The sequence below is a fragment of the Saccopteryx bilineata genome, chromosome 2 (genome assembly GCF_036850765.1).
Source record: "Saccopteryx bilineata isolate mSacBil1 chromosome 2, mSacBil1_pri_phased_curated, whole genome shotgun sequence".
Taxonomy (NCBI): Eukaryota; Metazoa; Chordata; class Mammalia; order Chiroptera; family Emballonuridae; genus Saccopteryx; species Saccopteryx bilineata.
In genome coordinates, this window is record NC_089491.1 from 303939007 (window position 1) to 303957765 (window position 18759).

An 18759-nucleotide genomic window follows, 5' to 3' on the forward strand; every position below is an offset into this window, starting at 1 on the left:
CCCTGGCCGGGAATCAAACCCGGGTCCTCCGCACACTAGGCCGACGCTCTACCGCTGAGCCAACCGGCCAGGGCGGCATGCAGCTTTTAATCAAGAGCTGGGGAGTGGACAGAATCTGGCCTCCAGAGTCACACAGATCATGGTTTGAACCCAATCCCTGCTACTAACTGGGTTATAAGATGAATCTGGACAACTTACTTTACCTCAGTAAAATATAGAATTTATTCAGCCTCAATTTCCTCATCTGAAAAATAGAAATAATAGTATCTTTTTGACAAGAGATCTGCTGCCAAAATTAGAGGATATATGTAAAGTACACAACTGTGCCTGCATATAGTAAGTACTCAATAAACGGTAGCTGTCATTTTCAACTAAGGGGTTCCTGAGTCTGGGTTCTCAGAATCCTGTTGACTCAGCATGTGACATCAGCCCCAAAAAACTCTTGATATAAAAAAAATTATTGATTTTAGAGAAAGAAGAAGGGGAGAGAGAGGACAGACAGACAGACAGACAGATGATGATGATTTGTTGTTCCATTTATTTATGCTTTCATTGGTTGATTCTTGTATGTGCCCTGACCAGTCTTACATGTGCCCTGACCAGGGATGGAACCCACAACCTTACAGTATCGGGACCACATTCTAACCAACTAAGCTACCCTGCAAGGATAACTTCTCAATTTTTGAGTCCTCTTCCAATGTATTAAGGGAGGAAGAATCTCACAACTTTGCAGCTCACCTAAGATCCTCCTTGTTCCTTCCTCCCTGCAGCCTGCCTTCGATGGGCCCAGAGGAGGAAGGCAGGGACAGGAGAGTGTGGGTGGTGCTGGAGGGTGGAAAGGTAGAGAGGCTGTGACTTGTCGAGCCTGGAGGTCTGTAAGCAATTGCCAACCTCAACATGATCTATACATTTTTTCACACTCCTGGTTAAGCTCACAGTGAGGCTGGCAGCAGGTAATGGAAAGTCCCCACTCCTGGGTCAGACAGCCAGTTCAGTTCAGGACACCTGCATCTTTATGTTTCCAGAACGGAGCCTGACCCCAATGCTCTTGAGACCATAGACTGTGATTCCTTGTTTCAGAGGACAGGACACCTCTGAGGGAACTCAGCCACAGGAAGGGCTGATGTAGTGGTGGAGGAGAAACCTGGACCAGGCCCATATCTTAGGTCAGGGATTGCTGCTGGCCCTCCCCCGACATGTAAGGGGGCAGCTGGATGCGCTGGGGCTGTTGTTTCTGTGCGAAGAGCCAAGACAGGGCTCACCTGATCATGCGCAGGCCAGGGTCAGGTATTCGGTTCCCGGTTCCCATGTGAAAGATGGGCGGGAGGGTGGCCTTTACAGGAAGGTGCCCCCCCCACCCAGGGTTGGGCACAGGGAGGCGAGAAGGTGCTGGAGAGGTGCTGGGAAGCCTGGGGGAAGGAGAGTACAAGGTCACCCTGAGAGCCTGTCCTCACCCTCTCCCAAAATGACCAAATCAATTTTGGATGTGGCACTCCTGGGTGGGGTCAATGTGACTGGTTTATACTAAAGGAGAAGGTCCTGCTCAGTTGCTGCTCATGGGGCAAAGCAGGTATTAAAATCTCACTGGGAGCTTGGTCCCTGGACCTACAGTACCACATGTTTATTCCCAAGCCTGGCTTCTAGTCACATGTCCAGGCAGGCTGGACATGCCCCCTGCACCCTCTTCCCAAATCTACTCAGCTGGCCTGTGGAGGCACAGTCCTGCCACGTGTGGGTGGGTGTGGGTGGGTGTGGGTGGGCGTGCCTCTCAGGCAGGCCTATTAATCATCGTTCTCCGACACAACCACACAACCCTTGGCTGAAAGCACCAACAGAAGGAAGGCACTGCGGCCAGGCCGGGCGGCTGTGCTGGGTGGGGATGTTTGCGGAGGGGCAGGTGGAGGGAGGGGGGAGGACAGTTCACAGTAAGGTCACACAGATGACACTGGAAGTGAGGGGCACATCAGGCAGTGTCCAGCACAGGGCCTGACCCCACGTGGCCACATGGTCTGTTTCTCACCACTTTGCTCTTTGGGGGTGCTATAACCCTTAAGCATGCCCCAACCCTGCCCTGTGCATATGTGCACATATGTTTAAAGTTATAAACAGATTTAATAGGGTTGAGTTTGGTTTTTTTTAACAACTCACACTTCAGTATTAGATAGTATTAACTGATTCCCTGCTGAGACCACACTACAACTCTCCCTCCTGTCTCTTTTGAGTTTTATTATATTACTTATACTGCCAATGTCTATAACATTTACATTCCACTGCGGCCATAATTCCCACAGTTGTCTAAAATAAACTCTACTTTCAAATGGATTCAGTCTTTTTTTTTATTCACAACAGCAAAACTATTTTCAATTTTTAATTTTGATTCATCTTTTGGTTGACTAAAGTTTTGGGGGTATTTTTTACATGCACTATGATGCTTTAGGCACTTAAAGAGACAGGCCCTATTTTACTGGCCTTTTTGTACTGTGCACTGTGGCCTTGTGCATATAGTTTGTGGATGACAGTGATGAGGAGGGGCAGATGTGGACGGAGAAGGTAGAGCTGGCCCATCTTCAGGCCCTCGGTGTGACATCACGGGGCACCTCTGCGAATCCCACCTTGGTCATAACGGACGGAGACAATAGATTTTGAAAAAATGTAAACATAAATGATTTGAGATGAAATCTCAGGGTGGAAAAGCCAAATGGACCTCATTCCTCACATGCAAGTGTCTGCAGAAGATCTGTCACACGGATCCTCTGACCTCATATCTGAAAAGGTCCAAGGTGTGTTTAGGGTGTGGCCGTACAGACAGAAGGACAAAACTGTGGCGCAGTTCTTGAACAGAAGCAACTAAAGTATGTGTGCCCATAGAACAAACTCAGAAGCAGAGTCCTAACCCTTTTTATATAGTTATGTCTCTCATCGTTCCGCCTGCCTCGTTACTAGTGGGTTTTTCTCATGTGCGTGCAGGCAGCCCCCCCCCAACATGGACTCACTGAGGGCCTGCTGGGTCAGGCCGCCCCAAAGGACAGCCAGTTCGGTCCACGACTCTCTGTAACCTGAACGGGTATGAAAGGAATATATATACACATATGTATTTGTTTTTCCAATATAGATATGTTCTATTTTAATTGTCACCATAGCAAAAAATAAATCCTATTGCCAGAGCACCTTAAGAAAATGAAAAATGTTTAAAAAAGTTCTATACAGTTGGGGATGAGGGGATTTAACAGTTTAACAACAAGCCCATGGTGTCCAAAGCCAGAGTGGAGCCGCCAGATGTCCTCTCAGCTCAGGTCCGCTCAGGAGGGGCCTCCGCCTCCTGCAGGCATGTGTCACTCAGCTCTGGGTGTAAGAGAGACAAAGCAGGTGTGTGCCCCACCTCTGGGCCTCTGCCCCGTCGCTGGGGCCCCTGAGAAGACATAAGGAGGAGCTGGGCAGCTGACAGAGAAAAGGACATGAGCCTAGTAGTGAGGGGCAGACATGGCATGAGAAGCTTGAGGGTGGTTCGTTTGTTTGTTTGTTTGTGCTTCTGTTTTTAAAGCAAACACCATCTCTGAGAGGAGGGGAAAGGGTGGTCCAGCCTCTTGCAAACCTTATATATTTGTGATAGTGTCTCACAAACTCCAAAGATAAGGACAACCAAATAGGTTCCCAAGAAGTCCTGCTGGGGCCCTTGCAGACCACAGGACAGCAGAGGAACCTCAGACAGCTGTGCGGATGTGTCACACGCACAGGTGCATCGTAGAGGTACGCCTGATCCAGATGCCAGAGGTCACAGGAGGCCGCGAGCAGACAGGCTCAGTCTTTTAGGAAACACCCTGGAGGCTGCTGCAGCCAACTGGTTTTTCCACATCTGCTTTGATTCACTTGTATTCAAAGCACCGATCAACAACCCATCACCAACCAACTTGGTGAAAAGAGACTCACTGCAGTGAGAAGAAAAGTAAATAGATCACGTCAGGGGCACTCCCTGCAGAAGACACATTAAGGCTTCTATACAGCCGTGTCCCTGTGGCCAGGACCACCAGAGACTTCTGGGGAGACCCAGGCCTGTTTCCTGCTGACCCCCAAGCAGCCTTTTAAAATGATATATGACTTGTTCCTTGGCAACACGCTTGCTTAGCTCCTGATAATGCCCGGTGGGCTAATCTGGCCTCGCCTGTTAATTAAGTGGCGTGGTAAACTCAGTGATAGGAATTCTCCCAGAGAATGCCGTTAAGAGTTTCATGACCCTCCTCCACTTCTGCCTGGGCAACCTTCAAACCTCATCTCTTTTGCTGAGATGTAGGCAGTCCACCTTGGCCCAGGTGCAACAGAAGAGCAGACAGCTGTGTTAGGGGCTTGCCCAGACCTACTGGGAGCAGTTAAAAGTATTGCCGGGAGCACGAAGTAACAGCAACTGCCAATGAGAGGCCTCTGTGTGACAAGCATCATGTCAAGTGGCTTACAGCCCATGTCCTGTTTCACCATGTAACACCAGCTTGAGGCTGACATTCCTTCCCCATGTACACGGGGGGGGGGGGGGGGGGGGGACGGAGGTTCAGAGAGGCCTAACTGGGCAAGGAAGGCCCTCCAGCCCAAAATCCAAGATTCAGACTCTGTTAGCCTGGCTCCAAGCCTGTTTCCTGAAAGCCCACACTACAGGTTGCTCACAGAGTCTTGCAAACAAGATGAGCTGTTTCAGAATTCCGTCCGCGGTCTTCAGCTCCTGTCCCCTCTGAGCACCCACCATCTTGCCCCGCCTCTGCCAATCAATTGGGTCCAAATGCTAACACCAGTTAAACGAGCATGTCTTAGCTGTGGTGCAGTAGAAACCCTGACCTGAATGCTGCCACTCCGGGCCTGATTGATTTTATTAAATCTATAGCTCCTTGGGCTGAATAGCAAAGGAACAGGAAATGATCCATTGAATAATTCTTAAGGGGGAAGATGAACATGAAGATACTGGTGAGCATATGAATTGAGGAGCTCAGTAGACAGCTGGCTTTTGAGTGAGGGTCACAGTATAAATTAAACTATTGAAGAGGATAAATTATTTAGGCTGACCAAAGAGTTTTTGTCTCCAAATGGGAATTAAGTCTAGTTGAATTAAAATCCCCACTTCTCAAGAGGTAAAACCTTAATCATAAAATGTCTATTTTCCATAACCAAGATCAAACTGTCTTTTAAATTCTATTTTCATAAGCTTAGCCCAGAGATGTTTTTCAGTTTAATTACATCCCTAAGTTTCCGTGTTGTGGCCACCAAGAGGCCCACCTACTCCTGAATGTGTATGAGAATAGAGTGGAGACAGAAAGGGCAGGAGCCCCAAGGAGAGATGATGTACTCCCAAGATCTGACCATCAAAGAGAAGCAGCTAGGTCCTGAATGGCTGGCTCAGTGGATAGAGCATCAGCCCAGTGTGCAGAAGTCCCGGGTTCGATTCCCAGTCAGGGCACACATGAAAAGTAACCATCTGCTTCTCTCCCTCCTTCTCCCCCTTTTCTCTCTTCCCCTCTCACAGCCAGTGGCTCAAGTGATTTGAGCATCAGCCCTGGGCACTGAGGATAGCTCGGTCGATTTGCACATGGGGCCCCGATGGGGGTTGCCGGGTGGATCCTGGTTGGGGTGCATGCAGGAGTTTGTCTCTCTACCTCTTTTCTTCTCACTTAAAAAAAAAAAAAAAGCAAAGCAAAGCAGCTAATGGTCAGTAAGATGAATAGAATCCAATGGTGACAGGTTCCAAGCTGGGTGTACAGTTCTGACCCTTAGCAAGGGGCCTGCCTTCTTTGAGCTGCCCCAATTGTGAAATAGTAAGTCCCTTTCCCAGTCCTACCATACCGCAATCTGGAAGCAATACATGATATTAAAAACAAACAAGCATCAAGGCCTTGAATCTTTAGCAGAAAGGTGCTGCAGAAATATACGCTGCTGTGGGAAGCATGATGCAGCAGGAAGAAGCCTGGGCTAGAAGGCAGGGGCTCCCTATCCTGGGCCTGGGGCTGCCACCAGCAGGGGGTCAAGTCTCTTGCTTTGGAAAAGGGGAGTAGGATGACCTAAATTCTATGAAAATTTGAATTACTACTGTCTCTCCTCCTCATCTTTCACTCAGCCCACACTATCCCGTTATCCTTCTCCGGGCAAGTACTGTTCTCACCCTAATTAGTGCTCAGAGAAGGAAACTTGGCTCAGTCACGGCCTGAGGCTGGGGCTCCTGTCCAGCTGTGTCCCGCCCAGCAGTCTCAGCCCACACAGCCTGTCCCATAGGCACCTCCGCGACCCATGCAGGTGAGAAACCTTCTAGAAAACAGCACACTCCCAGGTCCTCGGCAGGCTGACTCGGCAGACTGGCGTGATCTGATGCCTCTCAGAAACCCAGATGGATAGGGCTTCTTAGCCTTAATTCTCAGCCAAGAAAAGACTATTAAAACCCAAAGCCAAGGGCCTCTGAAATGGGTTGACCGTATCTTTCAGGTCTGGCTGTTCCACCTAAACCTGTCAGGGTGGCAGCCTCCCAGCTTTGGGCCCTGGGGAGTCAGGGGGTCCAAGGAGTGGTGCTGAGCTCAGCATTTAACACCGGGTTGCCCAAAGGCTCCTGCACGCCTTCACCCTTGGGTACAGCCTTAGAACCCCAGCGGGTTGGGTGACTTGGACCTACCGTGAGCTAGCCTGGCTTCCTGGCGAACACTCGGCAGGGCCTGGAGCTTTTCTGATCCCAAGTGGCCCTTAGGGAGCCGGCGGAAGAGCCGCTGGAGCCTCGCGGTGACAGTTCCAAAGCAGGCCGTGGCTGCCTCCTCCTCTCTGCCCTCTGTCATCCCAGCTGCAGGGGATCAGTAGCTTCTCTCTCGGCCTGGTGTCCGGGATGGAGGGACAAGCAGGGGAGTCACTGGCCCCTGGAAGGGCTCCGGCCCTCATGTGACCGAGGTTCTGCTCCAATCGGTCCAGCCTCCCTGCTCCTCCGAAGGCGGCCCCAGACACCTGGGACCTCGGCCGGCACCAGCACAGCCTGAGGGATGCCTTCTCCTTCCTGGCTGAGGTCCTGCCCCTCCACCACCCCCAGTGGAAAACTTTCTATTCCTGGGGCTTTTAGCTTGATAAGATAAAAATGCCCCCACCAAAGAGGCTGCAGGAAAGAGGCTGCCCGAGCCTTATTCCTCTAGTGCCTGTGAGTCTGAAAATCAATGTCTCCAAAGTTTCTACAGATGACAGAAGTGATCGGTTAGCTCACATCGTGTGCCTGGTTCAGGAGCTCATTAATGGACCTCTTTGGGGATGACGATTAATAACGCTTTACCAGCTAAATGGGTTCCTAAGGGACAGCCGGACTAATTCACATCCTCCCATGCTAAGCCTGCGGTGGAAGGGGGTGGGCGGCTCAGCTTTTAGCCACCCAGGCCCAGAAGAAGGCAATGTTGCTTTTAGAGGGTCAGACAATTTATCTGATCCCAGACACCTGAGCAGTGAAGAGACAACAAGCAAAGAAGAAAAAATATAGAGACTCTCATAAAAAGAGCAGAAATGTGTCCTCTTGCCCTAAAATGATGCTCATAGGGTATCCCCTCAATGATGAGCCCAAGAAACAACCAAGTCCTTCTGGGAAAGTTTCTGGAAGTCCTGTCGCTCAGGCTCAGATGGGTGACTGGCACCGGACAGGCAGCCGAGCCTCCCAGGAAAGCTCCTGGTCTCAGGTGCCTGCTCCCAGCTGCCCAGAGATTCCAGAACTCATCTGCCAACCAGCAGCCAGGGCCAGTTTCAGATGAGGGAGAGACACCCGTGCTTTACCCAGAGGAAACGGCCCCAGAGGACTCGGGGATGTGCAGAATGAAGCCACTGGGCTCTGGTCACCTAGTGTCAGGTCCAGGAAGCCTACACTCCTCAGTTTGGAGGTGAGCTCTGCGATTCCTCCCGCACTCGCGGACCTGGCTCCACAGCATTGTGCTGTCGTATTCCCCCAGGTCACAGAGAACGCTGACTGGCGTCCCACCCCCGAGGCCGTGTCCTTGGGCCCGCTTGGACAAGAAAATGTTGGTAGAACAAACCTAAGCTGCACTCCGACCCTCCAAACAGGCTCCTCCATCACCGCCCTTCTCACAGGAAATGTATCTAGGAGGCCCCCATTTTATCACCCCTCACTATTGAGGCCTCTGGACTTAGTGCAATAAGAATAAAAACTCACTTGTAAGCTCAACAATAAAAGCACATTGTTACAAGTAGCTTATTTAATTTAGAAATGCCCCCAAACACTACCCTTTCTCAGGCCAGGAAACTGGTTCTTTCTCCCTAATACTTCCTTAGTGGGACTGGGCTGTCCAGTTTACCCAGAATCCTCTGTGCCAGAAGAGAGTCATGGGTGAGTCCAGGTCCTGAAAAGGCAGCTGGGGTCATCAAGCAAGGGCTGGAGACCAGGTTCCTCGCTCCACTGCAACTCTGATCCTTGCACATGAGCTCTCCAAGAGGGCCCCAGACACCCACCTGGCCGAGCACAGGCAAGGGTGGCATTCCTATTGCCACCCTCGGAGAGGACAACACACATGTGCTGGGGGAGTTTTTAAATATGAGTCACATGCAATGGGGAAAACTCCCTCCCAAATGCCGCATCTGCATCTGGGCTTGAGGATAAACTGATTTCACTTCTCCTTTTTCCTCATCACTGAGGGTTCCCACTGGGGAATCCGGCAGGGAAGGATGGCAGAGACTAAACACAGGGCCCTGGGAGGCTCTGGAATCTGCACTGCTGAGCCTTTAAAAATTGGATAGATTTTCTACTATTGGGGTGGCTTGAGAGGGGCATTTTCTAGAGGCAGGGAATGCTTGTGATGACCTCTCGCTGCCCCTGACATCTACGCTTTGACTGGATGACCTCCATGCTGAAGAGGGCGTCCAGCGAAAGCCCAACAAACTTTGAAGAAATGGGCTTCACCATCCTAAGGGCTGGGTTGAAAATATAGTCTCACCTTGAAGCATCCTATTCATACAAAGGTACCACCAGATTGCTTTAAAAAATATTCATCACATCAAAAAAATAAACATTTAAGTATTGAATGCTGAATTCTTTCTCTCAAATCTCCCCAGTTCCAGCTGGAATCCGTTGTTCCATTTGCATAGTAACGCATCTCTGAGGGTTTTGTTTTTTTTTTATTCTGAATACTTTCCTAAGTTGCAGAAAGAACATAATTGTTTCAACAGAAACCACAAAACCTCCAGCTTCCATTCAACTTGGATGGAAAAACAGCTTCCTCCGAGTCAGCAAGGAAAGTAAGGGATGCTACCCAAGCGTTAGCCTGGCGGGAGAAACATGCAGTGAGGACTGGGTGGGAACGGGGGGGGGGGGGGCTCTCCCCAGGAGCACTCTTTCCCTGTGGCCATACCACTGCCTGGGACCCAGCAAGGGATCCATTTTGCCAACCTCAGTTGATTTTCCAGTCCCTGTCCAACTCCTTCTTCACCCTAGCTGTACCCTCTGAGATCCAGTCTAATTTCACTTTGGTTCATGGTTACTTCTGTGTCATGAACTCTGTCTGGGTCACAGTAAGAAAGGAGGCGTGGAACAGGAAGAGAACTTCAACCTGCATTTCCACACCCACCCTCCTACATACAACCAACACCAGTGGGGTGGGGGCAGGAGGCCTACACTTGTTCTTTTTATCTTGGGGTTTAGAAAAGCTTCACCTTTTATTGAAAGAGATCATGATTTATACACACTGAATGTCCATTTAGAAACCAAACACTAAAAACAGGCTGACGTGCAGCCAACTCTCCATTATTCGGGCACCAACTGGCTCTCTAGCTTACACATGGCTGACCCACCATTTGGCTTGCCCTCTTTTTTTCCTGAACCTCTTTTTATGGACATTTCAGCATTCATTAGCAGAAGAGAGGCAGATGAATGAAGAAACTCAACTAACTTGCATGTTCAACGATATTAGTTCATAAGGCAAAATGCTCTGTTGGGTTCTGGTGCCATCTGATACAGGTCGTCTTGGAGAAGTCCTTTGACTCTCTGAAGGCTGTGCTTCCACATCTGTGAGATGCCGGGGTGCCACCAGCCCTGCCTACCTCACAAGCCAGTGCACCAGAAAACACGTGAGACACAGCCAAGTCACCTTGGAGGTAAACGTTACCTTCACTCCCACAATTTCTTGCCCATTCTCAGCTCTGTATTTACAGGAATATTCCCATCCTAACAGGCTCATAGAACACCAGTTTATATCTCCAAGCAAACACAATGATAATTCTTTCCCAGATCCAGCCTCCAGTAGAAACAAAATATAAAAGGATTAGAGCAATAATATATAGGTAAAGAATATCACTCTTCTTTAGGCCTTGCTTTTGTGAACCTGTGCTCTGATTTCCTGAGGGTCCATGTAAGCCATGTTTTCTCGCAGCCCTAGCCCACAGCCTCTGCAGATGGCTGGGTGAGATCTGCCCTGCCTTGGAAATGTTTATTCAAGAAACAGGGAGTGGGGAGCGGAAGGTGGTGTGCAGGCCCTCCACTGAATAAGAAACATGACCCAGCCCATATGGTCACAGGTGAGTGACTTAGTCAGCCACCTGCCCGCCCGCCCAGTGACACGCAAATGAACAGACTGGACTTCCCCACACCCCCCTTCTTACAAACCCTCAGCACCACGTCAGATCCCACTTGTCCCCTGATGCCCTGGATGGGGCCAGTGTAGGAGGTGTGGGGAGGGCCTATTATAGCAACCAGGGTTCATGATTCCCCTTCAGCCAAGATGGTACTCCATAGGGAGGCTGGGCACCTGGCTACCAGGCTGGAGGGACTCTGTGCTCTTCCTCCTTCGTCTCCAAAATAGGCAAAAAAAGAAGTAGGCATCACAGCTTTCCCTTAAGGGCACATCTCTCAATAACTTTCTCTACGCCAGGAACCACAGGCAGGTTAGAACAGGACCTGCATGAACTTGTCGGCCACTATCCCCAAAACCCACACCATGGAGTGCTCTTGAGCCCACCAGGCTCTGCCCATGTCTCCAGTACAAACTGTGGGTGCTTCAGAGAACACCCAAAACCCACCTCCCCAGGTCTGAGTCCAAACAGTCTTGACCTTGGGGCAGGGCTCGCCACGACTACTCCCAGCTCTGATCTTATTCTGCCTGAGCCGGCGCCCCAGGGACCTGAGCCTGGTGCCTGGTCTGATGCCCGGTCTGACATCATCACCTCGGACTCCTCCGTCTTTCCCCGAAGCCTTCGCTGGCTCAGCTCCCCTCCCCACCCTGAGATCTGGCCCTGTGCATGTAGAGAGAAGCATGCCAAAGTTCTTGGAAAAAACCGAAAGTGACTAAATGCACAACCGTCTCCCCAGTCAGGGCTGGCCTTCCCAGTGTCCGCTGACGCCAGCATTCCTGACCCAGCCGGGGGAGCGCCGCACAGAGCCTTCTGGGAGCGGTGGGTGGCCTCTGAGGTCAGAAACATCCTGCCACCACATAGGCCGGATCAGCAACGTGGTGAGGAGACACTGCCAGGGGGTGCTGACTGAGGCGCGGGTGGGAGTCGGGGGATGACCTGTTTGCATGCTTTGCACACCCACAAATGCCCGCCCAAGAATACTCACCTTGTTACCTGGGCAATTCAAAAAGGAAGAGCCTCCCATGAGGCAGGAGGTGTGTGTGTTTGCAGCTCCCTCACCAGCCTCCATGGTGCCCTAGTAGGGCAAGGTGGCAGCAGCTCCTTCTGTGAGGAATGAGGAGTGGGTGTGGGGAGCCAGTAAGGGCCCTGGGGGACAACAGTGTGAGGAGAGCTGACTCGGACACACAGGTGCTGGGCATGGACCGAGGAGGGAAATGGCTCGACAGCCAGAGATGGCCCCAGGCCTTCAAGGGCAATCTGGTTCACCTAATCTTACCCTGCCCCTAGCCAGGTGGACCGGTGACGTCTGCCCACATGAGACCTCGGCGGAGGCCTCCCCAACTTCTGACCTCAGGAAGTTATTCCGAGCATGGGAGGAGCACGAAAACACTTTGGGCTCTTAAGGGGAATGGCACTGTTGACCTGCAAGGCATCTTCCTGTGTCATCTCCCCGCCAGTCTGGGCCTGCCCTGAGCCCTAGCCACCCTTCCTGAGCCTCTGGCCCCCACTCCTGGAGTAGGCGAATCACTTCACCAGACAGGGTCCTCGGGGCTAGACTGGGGGTGGCCCTTCCCGTCACTCAGGGCTAGCTGCCAGGCTTGGCATAAGCAAATTCACTGGTGAACTTGGGGAGAAGAGAGTGGATTCCCAATCAAACCCTCAGAGCTGAGGGGAGATGTCAATTCACGTCCACCTAATAACTCGCAGGATCAGCAGGCAAACACACATGTTCATTACCAATTCTAATTAGGCTGGCAGACAAGTGGCATTAATCATTTTTGACTGTACCTGGGATTCAAGCCCCTCTCACTCCATAATCAGAAAATTTCATGCTCTGATGAATGGGGGGGGGGGATTCAGCCCACATTTAATCCTGTCACTTTCATCTTCTGAGAAGACAGGAAGCAGGGAGCAGAGGAAACAGACAGCTTGGGGAGCTCAGAAGGTCTCTCTCAAAGCATTCCAGTTCCTTTCTAGGCTCCCCCCATTCCCAGCTCCCCCACATTCCACAAGGACCTCTCCCGGGGAGAAGAACCCAGTTAGAGCCAGGGGCAGGGGAGGGACTGGAAATGGGGGGGGGTCACTATCCTTAACAGAATGACATCCATCTTGGTGCTTAATTTTCCTAACCTCCAAAGCCAAGCATGGGGCAGAATCAATGACAATATTGTAAGCCACACCCCGCAGGACTGCTGCATGCACTGGACAAACAGAACACCATCCAAGCGCCCAGAGCTCTGGGTCTGCTACAGGGATACTCTATGTCAATGTTTTAGAAATCTCTTTACAAAGAACCCGTGACAAGGCACGGGCCTGCAGGATCTGTGGCTGTCGCATGCGTGGTTTCACTCTGTGCAAGGGGTTAAGCCCAACCATTAATGCAGTGACAAGATAAGGCTGCTGGACAAGGGCCCTGTGAGATACAAGCCTCACTTACCCAGAAAGTGCCATCCTCACCCCTGATGGCTATGGCAAATGCCTCATACTCACACCATAATTAACGTCTATTACAGGAAGGGGAGATTAGGATGATGAGCCCTAGGGCCTCCTTTGAACCCTAAAATTCCAATCACTTAACACATCCTAGCTCTGAACAACGCCCCTTCCAGAGAGAGACTGGCTCCATGAGGAGACACGTGGCATTCATGGGCACCATGCAAGGTATGTCCAAGCAACCCTCCTGGAATGTTTAGTTGGACTTAGGTTTCCCTATTTTCTAGACTATTCCCTGGTCCAGGATGGCTTACACATCTACCAAAAGAAGGTGGAAGGTCAAAGGTCAACTCTATGTGGCCGTTAGAGAGGAAAGGGTCCATGACCTGTAAAGGACATTCCCTGAGAACAAAGCCAAAGGGCAGTGGGTTGTTTGCGGTTGACCATTCCCTCCCGGGGTGCCAGAAATGGATATTCTCACCACTCCCCGCCCCCATCCCAAAACACAGGAGTTCACATAATTATCTTCTCTCTCTCTCTCCCTCCCTCTCTCCCCTCACCAGGCCTCACTGGATTCCTTCTCTACCTAACAAACACGATTCCTCCAATCCTGGAAATTAATACTAAGCCTGAACTTTCCTGTTGGCAAATCCAGCATTAATCGGAGCTCAGTTATAGACCTTGAAGCAAGGATAAGCTTAAATTAGAGGAACTGTCACCCAAAAAGGCAGGCAGACAATTTTCTACAAGCTTCCCTCGTTAAAAGCCCATCTTGGCCCTGGCTGGTTGGCTCAGTGGTAGAGTGTCGGCCTGGCATGCAGAAGTCCCGGGTTCGATTCCCGGCCAGGGCACACAGGAGAAGCGCTCATCTGCTTCTCCACTCCTCCCCCTCTCCTTCCTCTCTGTCTCTCTCTTCCCCTCCTGCAGCAAGGCTCCATTGGAGCAAAGATGGCTCGGGCGCTGGGGATGGCTCCTTGGCCTCTGCCCCAGGCGCTAGAATGGCTCGCAACAGAGCGACGCCCCGGAGGGGCAGAGCATCGCCCCCTGGTGGGCAGAGTGTTGCCCCCTGGTGGGCGTGCCAGGTGGATCCCGGTCGGGCACATGCGGGAGTCTGTCTGACTGTCTATCCCTGTTTCCAGCTTCAGAAAAATACAAAAAAAAAAAAAGCCCATCTTGTCAACGAGGTTCCGACCCAGTGTCAGCGCCTGCGCAGACGGTGTCATTCACATGCCCACTGCCCTGTGTGCATTCCCAAGAGCAAGGACATTCAGTAGTAATAATAGTGCTGCCACCTTCAGCAACCACCACTAACTAAAACTCTGTTCTGTGTCTGGCACTACGCTGAGGGCAAGTGATGCAAAGACAAGGTGCCAATGTCTTGGTGACCTCTCAGCCACTGGCCTTCTGTGAGGATGCTCCTCAGGCAGCAGGCGGGAGTGACGTTTCCCGAGGGTATTAATGCCCATACTTCCTGGGACGCTCATGGCACTTGCTTCTCCCTTTAGCTCAGCAACCAGGCAGAGTTTGAAAACTACCCACTGCTTGGAAAGGTGATCCTAAGGGTGCCCTGAACCCAGACAAACTGTTGTTACAGCTGCTGAATGGGAGGGATAAGAGGGATAATAACAATACTCACACTGCAGTAAATGTTCATATTGCATTTTTCAGGTGCTGTTCTAAGCACATTGCATATATTAATTCATTTAATTCTCACAACACAATGAAACAGGTAATGTTATTATCTCCAGTTTTTAAAAGTAGGAAGTGAAAACACAGGGTCACACCAAGATTCAGTGGTACAGTCAAGATTCACACTCATGTCGTCTAGTCCCAGTCTATGCTTTTAATTACCACATACTGTTGCCTTTGAAAAGTTGTATTTTAGACCTGGCTGGTTGGCTCAGTGGTAGAGCATATGCCTAGCATATGGGTGGCCTGGCGTGTAGATGTCCCAGGTTCTATTCCCAGGCAGGACACACACCCCTCCCCCAGCCATGGCTTGACTGGTTAAAGTACATCAGCCCTGGGTGCTGCGAAAGAGCCTCTGCCTCAGGTGCTAGAAATTTCTCGTTTGCGAGCATGGCCCCAGATGGGCGAAGCAATGGCCCCAGACCAAGGTTGCCAGGGGGATCCCAGTCGGGACATATGCAGGAGTCTGTTTCTCTATTTCCACTCCTCTCACTTGGAAAAGAAGAAGAAAAAAAAGTATTTCTGACCCTTACTTTTCAAAATAAAGATAAACCAACCCCACCATGGAATTAAACCTTCAGCTTAAAGAAAGATGAGTACTGCCTGCTGTGTCTGACCTGCCAGCCCACATTTGCACATCAGAACATTTCTTAACTGTTCCCATCCAGCCACAGGTCCACAGTTAGTTCAGTATTAGTAATGCCAGAAACTCTTCTCCATAGCCCCTTGGTTCCAGCTCAGCTTTCTCTCTCTGCACTCAGACATTGCTGGTTGGTATAAAACCTAAGTGGTGGCCACCAAGTCACCCAAAGTCAGAGGGAATGTCCATGCACCTGGATCTTCCTGCCACCAGAAACTATTTATGAACTAATCAAATTAAATATACAGATTTAAAGTAAAGTGAGCATAAATTCATATGGTCATGGAGTATCACACATATGCACACACACAAACACATACAAATACACCATTATCACCATCACTGGCCCCCAAATTATAAAACTATGTGCAAAATGTTTAACAACTAATATAATCCCCAAACATCTTAATATAAACTAGAAGTCCAATGAAGCAGAGTTCCCCAGATTCTTGCACAATAATCGCCATCACAGTGCGGATGCTCCCTCTGTGTTGATAGGGTTGGTGGACGTAGTAACTAACGTACCTCAGGACCCTTGAGAGGGCCAAAGCTGCCAACACATCTGAGGGCAATTCACATCCAATTCTACTGTGAGGTCATGGCATTTACTAAGTGACAGCAGCCCTCCACCCATACACACACACCCATAACTTTTGCTCTTTCCTTTTTAATTGGCACCTGAGTAGTGCGTTCTGGTGTTGGAGGGAGCAGCACTCCCTTTCCCCTCTAATCTTCCCCTTCCACTTGCTCCTGCTTTAGAGCCAGCTCTTCTTCCCCTGGCCAGCCAGGCGCAATGGGAGGCACGCTGCACAGCCTCCGCTGTGGACTGACTGCAGAGAGAGACAGAGTGGGGTTTCCCTGACGTGGAAGAGGCTGGCGCGGTCCAATGCGGCAGTTGGATGGAGATCATGGGGGAAGGGCCATTGCTGAAAGATGCAAACCACAACACACACACACACACACACACACACACACCCGTTCAGAGATGCTTGCTAGAGTTGTGCCATTGTCTGTGCTTTGTGCCATGGATATTTAAAATATCTATATAAACACATAGATATTATCTGCCAAACACGAGCAGCAGCAAAACTGGGGGTGGAGGTGGAAAGAGGACACTAATTAAAGAAATACACACACCTAACTCTGAGAAAAATAATAAGCCCCCAAGATGACTGCAAATTGGCTCAGAAAATCTACCCCTTGGGTGCCCAGTATTTTGTAGTCAGGTTTAAAAAGAGCCTGGCTCAGTCAGGAGAGGCTGCAGGGGCCTGAAAGCTCTGGGAAGGAAAGGGACCAGAGTTGGGTAATTTTAGAGCATGATGACCAGTGCAGTCACATAGGAGGTAGAGGAGGAGGCAGGGTACAGTCAAACATTAGAGCAGAGTCCAAAGGTTTGAGGGGCCAGAGATGGAGGCAGGAGGGGGCACAGGTCCTGGGTGACCTCAGGCTCTCTTCAGCCTCACAGACATTTCTATCTAAAGCCTAACCAGGTCTCCTCCCTGTCCCACCCTGGAGGAGGGATGTACAGTAAGCAGACATGATCATGGGCCTGCACCATAGATGGACAAACAAACCATTTTGCTGTAACACTAATAGACAAAGGTCAAATGGCCATCTCAATACCAGTCTCACAACCCCCTCTCTAGAACCTACAACAAAAGCAAGAGGGTGCACTGGAGACAACGGAATGAACTTGCGGCTGTGGCCATCAACCCCAACCTGCGCGAGTGGTGTACACACACCTATTTGGGGAGGGGCCAAGGCATGTTCCTGTCAGGAGAAGAGGTATTTATTAAATACCGCAGAACTATATCTGGGCAGTAGGCAGTCACTAAAGGGCACCACGCAGAGGACTAAAGAGCAGAGAATCTCCAGGGCTTATCTCCCTTAAAGTCGAGGTCCCCCCAGAAGCCACAGAGGGCAATGCCCCCTCTCTCTGCCCTAGCCCCTAGCAGTTCCTCACCCACAGACTGCGGTCTTCCCGTGCGCTCCTCCCCAGCCCGGCCCTCACACTCACTAGCGCAGCGCAGCGCCGGCCGCAGCACCTCTCGTCCGCACAGGTCGCACCAGCCCGGGCTGCTCTGTAGCGCCAGTTCGGTGAAGCAGTGCCCCTCGCCTCGCTCCGCCGGGACGCGGGGATCCTGTGGCTGCTCGAAGATGCTCCGCACGTCTCGCGGCCGGGGAGCTCCAGGCCGCCGCCGCAGTCTCTGCTGCAGACCAGGCCGGAGAGGGCGAGCGGGGCGGGAGACCCGGGATGGGGGCTCCAGGTCCCCGCGGGTCGCCCTTCGGGCGCCGCGCCCCTCGTGCGCCCCGGGCGCAGTGGAGATGGGCGCGGGGGCGCAGCGGCGGGAGGACCGGCCGGGTGGTGGTGGCGGCGGCTCCAAGCCGTTCAGGCTCTGCAGATAGCGTGGCGGTTCTGGATCCAAGAGCAGCCGGTACGGGCGCTGCCCGATGGCCGGGGACGCCATGACCATACCCAGTGCGCGGCAGCGGCGTTTCTCCCGAGTTTGCCTCGAGAGGAGGGCGGCCCCAGACCAGCGGCTTTTAAAGGTACCGCAGGCTGCGGGGCGGAGCAGGGGCGGGGAGACTCTGGAGAGGCAGGAAGGACGACCCCAGGGAACCACCGACCGACGGAGCCGCTGGGTCTGCGATTGTGGGAGTCTTCAGGAAGCCGACTGACAGCTGGGGCAGCTGGCGGATTTCGTATGGGAAAGGTTCTATTTGGTACAACTCCGAGGAGGCATTTCTGTAGGAGGCCGTATGCTTTCAGCTCTACCTCTGTCTTCTCTCATCACTCCCCTCCCCTACCAGATCGCCCCCACTCTCCCCAACACGTCTAGGTGAGGGGAAGGAAGGGCTCACGATCTAGCAAGAGGTGGGGTCTAAGGAAAGATCCACGGCTGTCTGCCCGCCACCCTCCCGGTTTTCGGTGGACCTGAGGGATGTGCCCCTTGCTTTTTTCCCTCCCCTCGCCGCTGCCCGCACCCCCTGCCCTCCCGGCAAGCCGAGCCCCGCGCGGGTTCGGAACGCCGGGCTTCCGCTCGCGCTCCCGCAGCCGCGCAGAGTCCCGTGACGCGGCCGACGCTGCAGCTGCTGGCCACGAGAAGCCGCCCCCGCGGCGGGCGAGACTGTCCGCGTGCGACTTTCACTCTCCTTGGATTTCCCCTCTATCAGAAGCCCTTCCTTCCTGGTAGGATATTCCTTTCTCGGAAGACTGGGGTTAGGGCGATCGGGGGACCTGGGTTGTCAGAATACTCCAGCGGTTCTTAGATTGGGAGAGCTTTTCCAAGGGAAACCCTTCTCTCCCCATAGCTGCTCCAGTAATTACTGCGGAAATACCAATCCTCCTCCCCAAGCACTATTTTGCATCTGTTATGGACAGCTCACCTGTGGGACCCGAAGACAGAGTCCCTTTACTATCACACCGTGTCCAA

The 18759-nt window shown here is 51.8% G+C and overlaps 1 protein-coding gene across 1 annotated transcript in view; it reads right to left on the reverse strand.

Moving 5' to 3' along the window:
- RASSF5 (Ras association domain family member 5) overlaps window positions 1-18253 on the reverse strand; it is a 79375-nt gene extending 61122 nt beyond the window's left edge. Inside the window, exon 1 of the mRNA XM_066261512.1 lies at window positions 17343-18253. Within this exon, the coding sequence (XP_066117609.1) occupies window positions 17343-17799 (457 nt within the window). The 5' untranslated portion in view covers window positions 17800-18253. The remainder of the gene's footprint in view (window positions 1-17342) is intronic.
- Window positions 18254-18759: the final 506 nt, after the last annotated feature.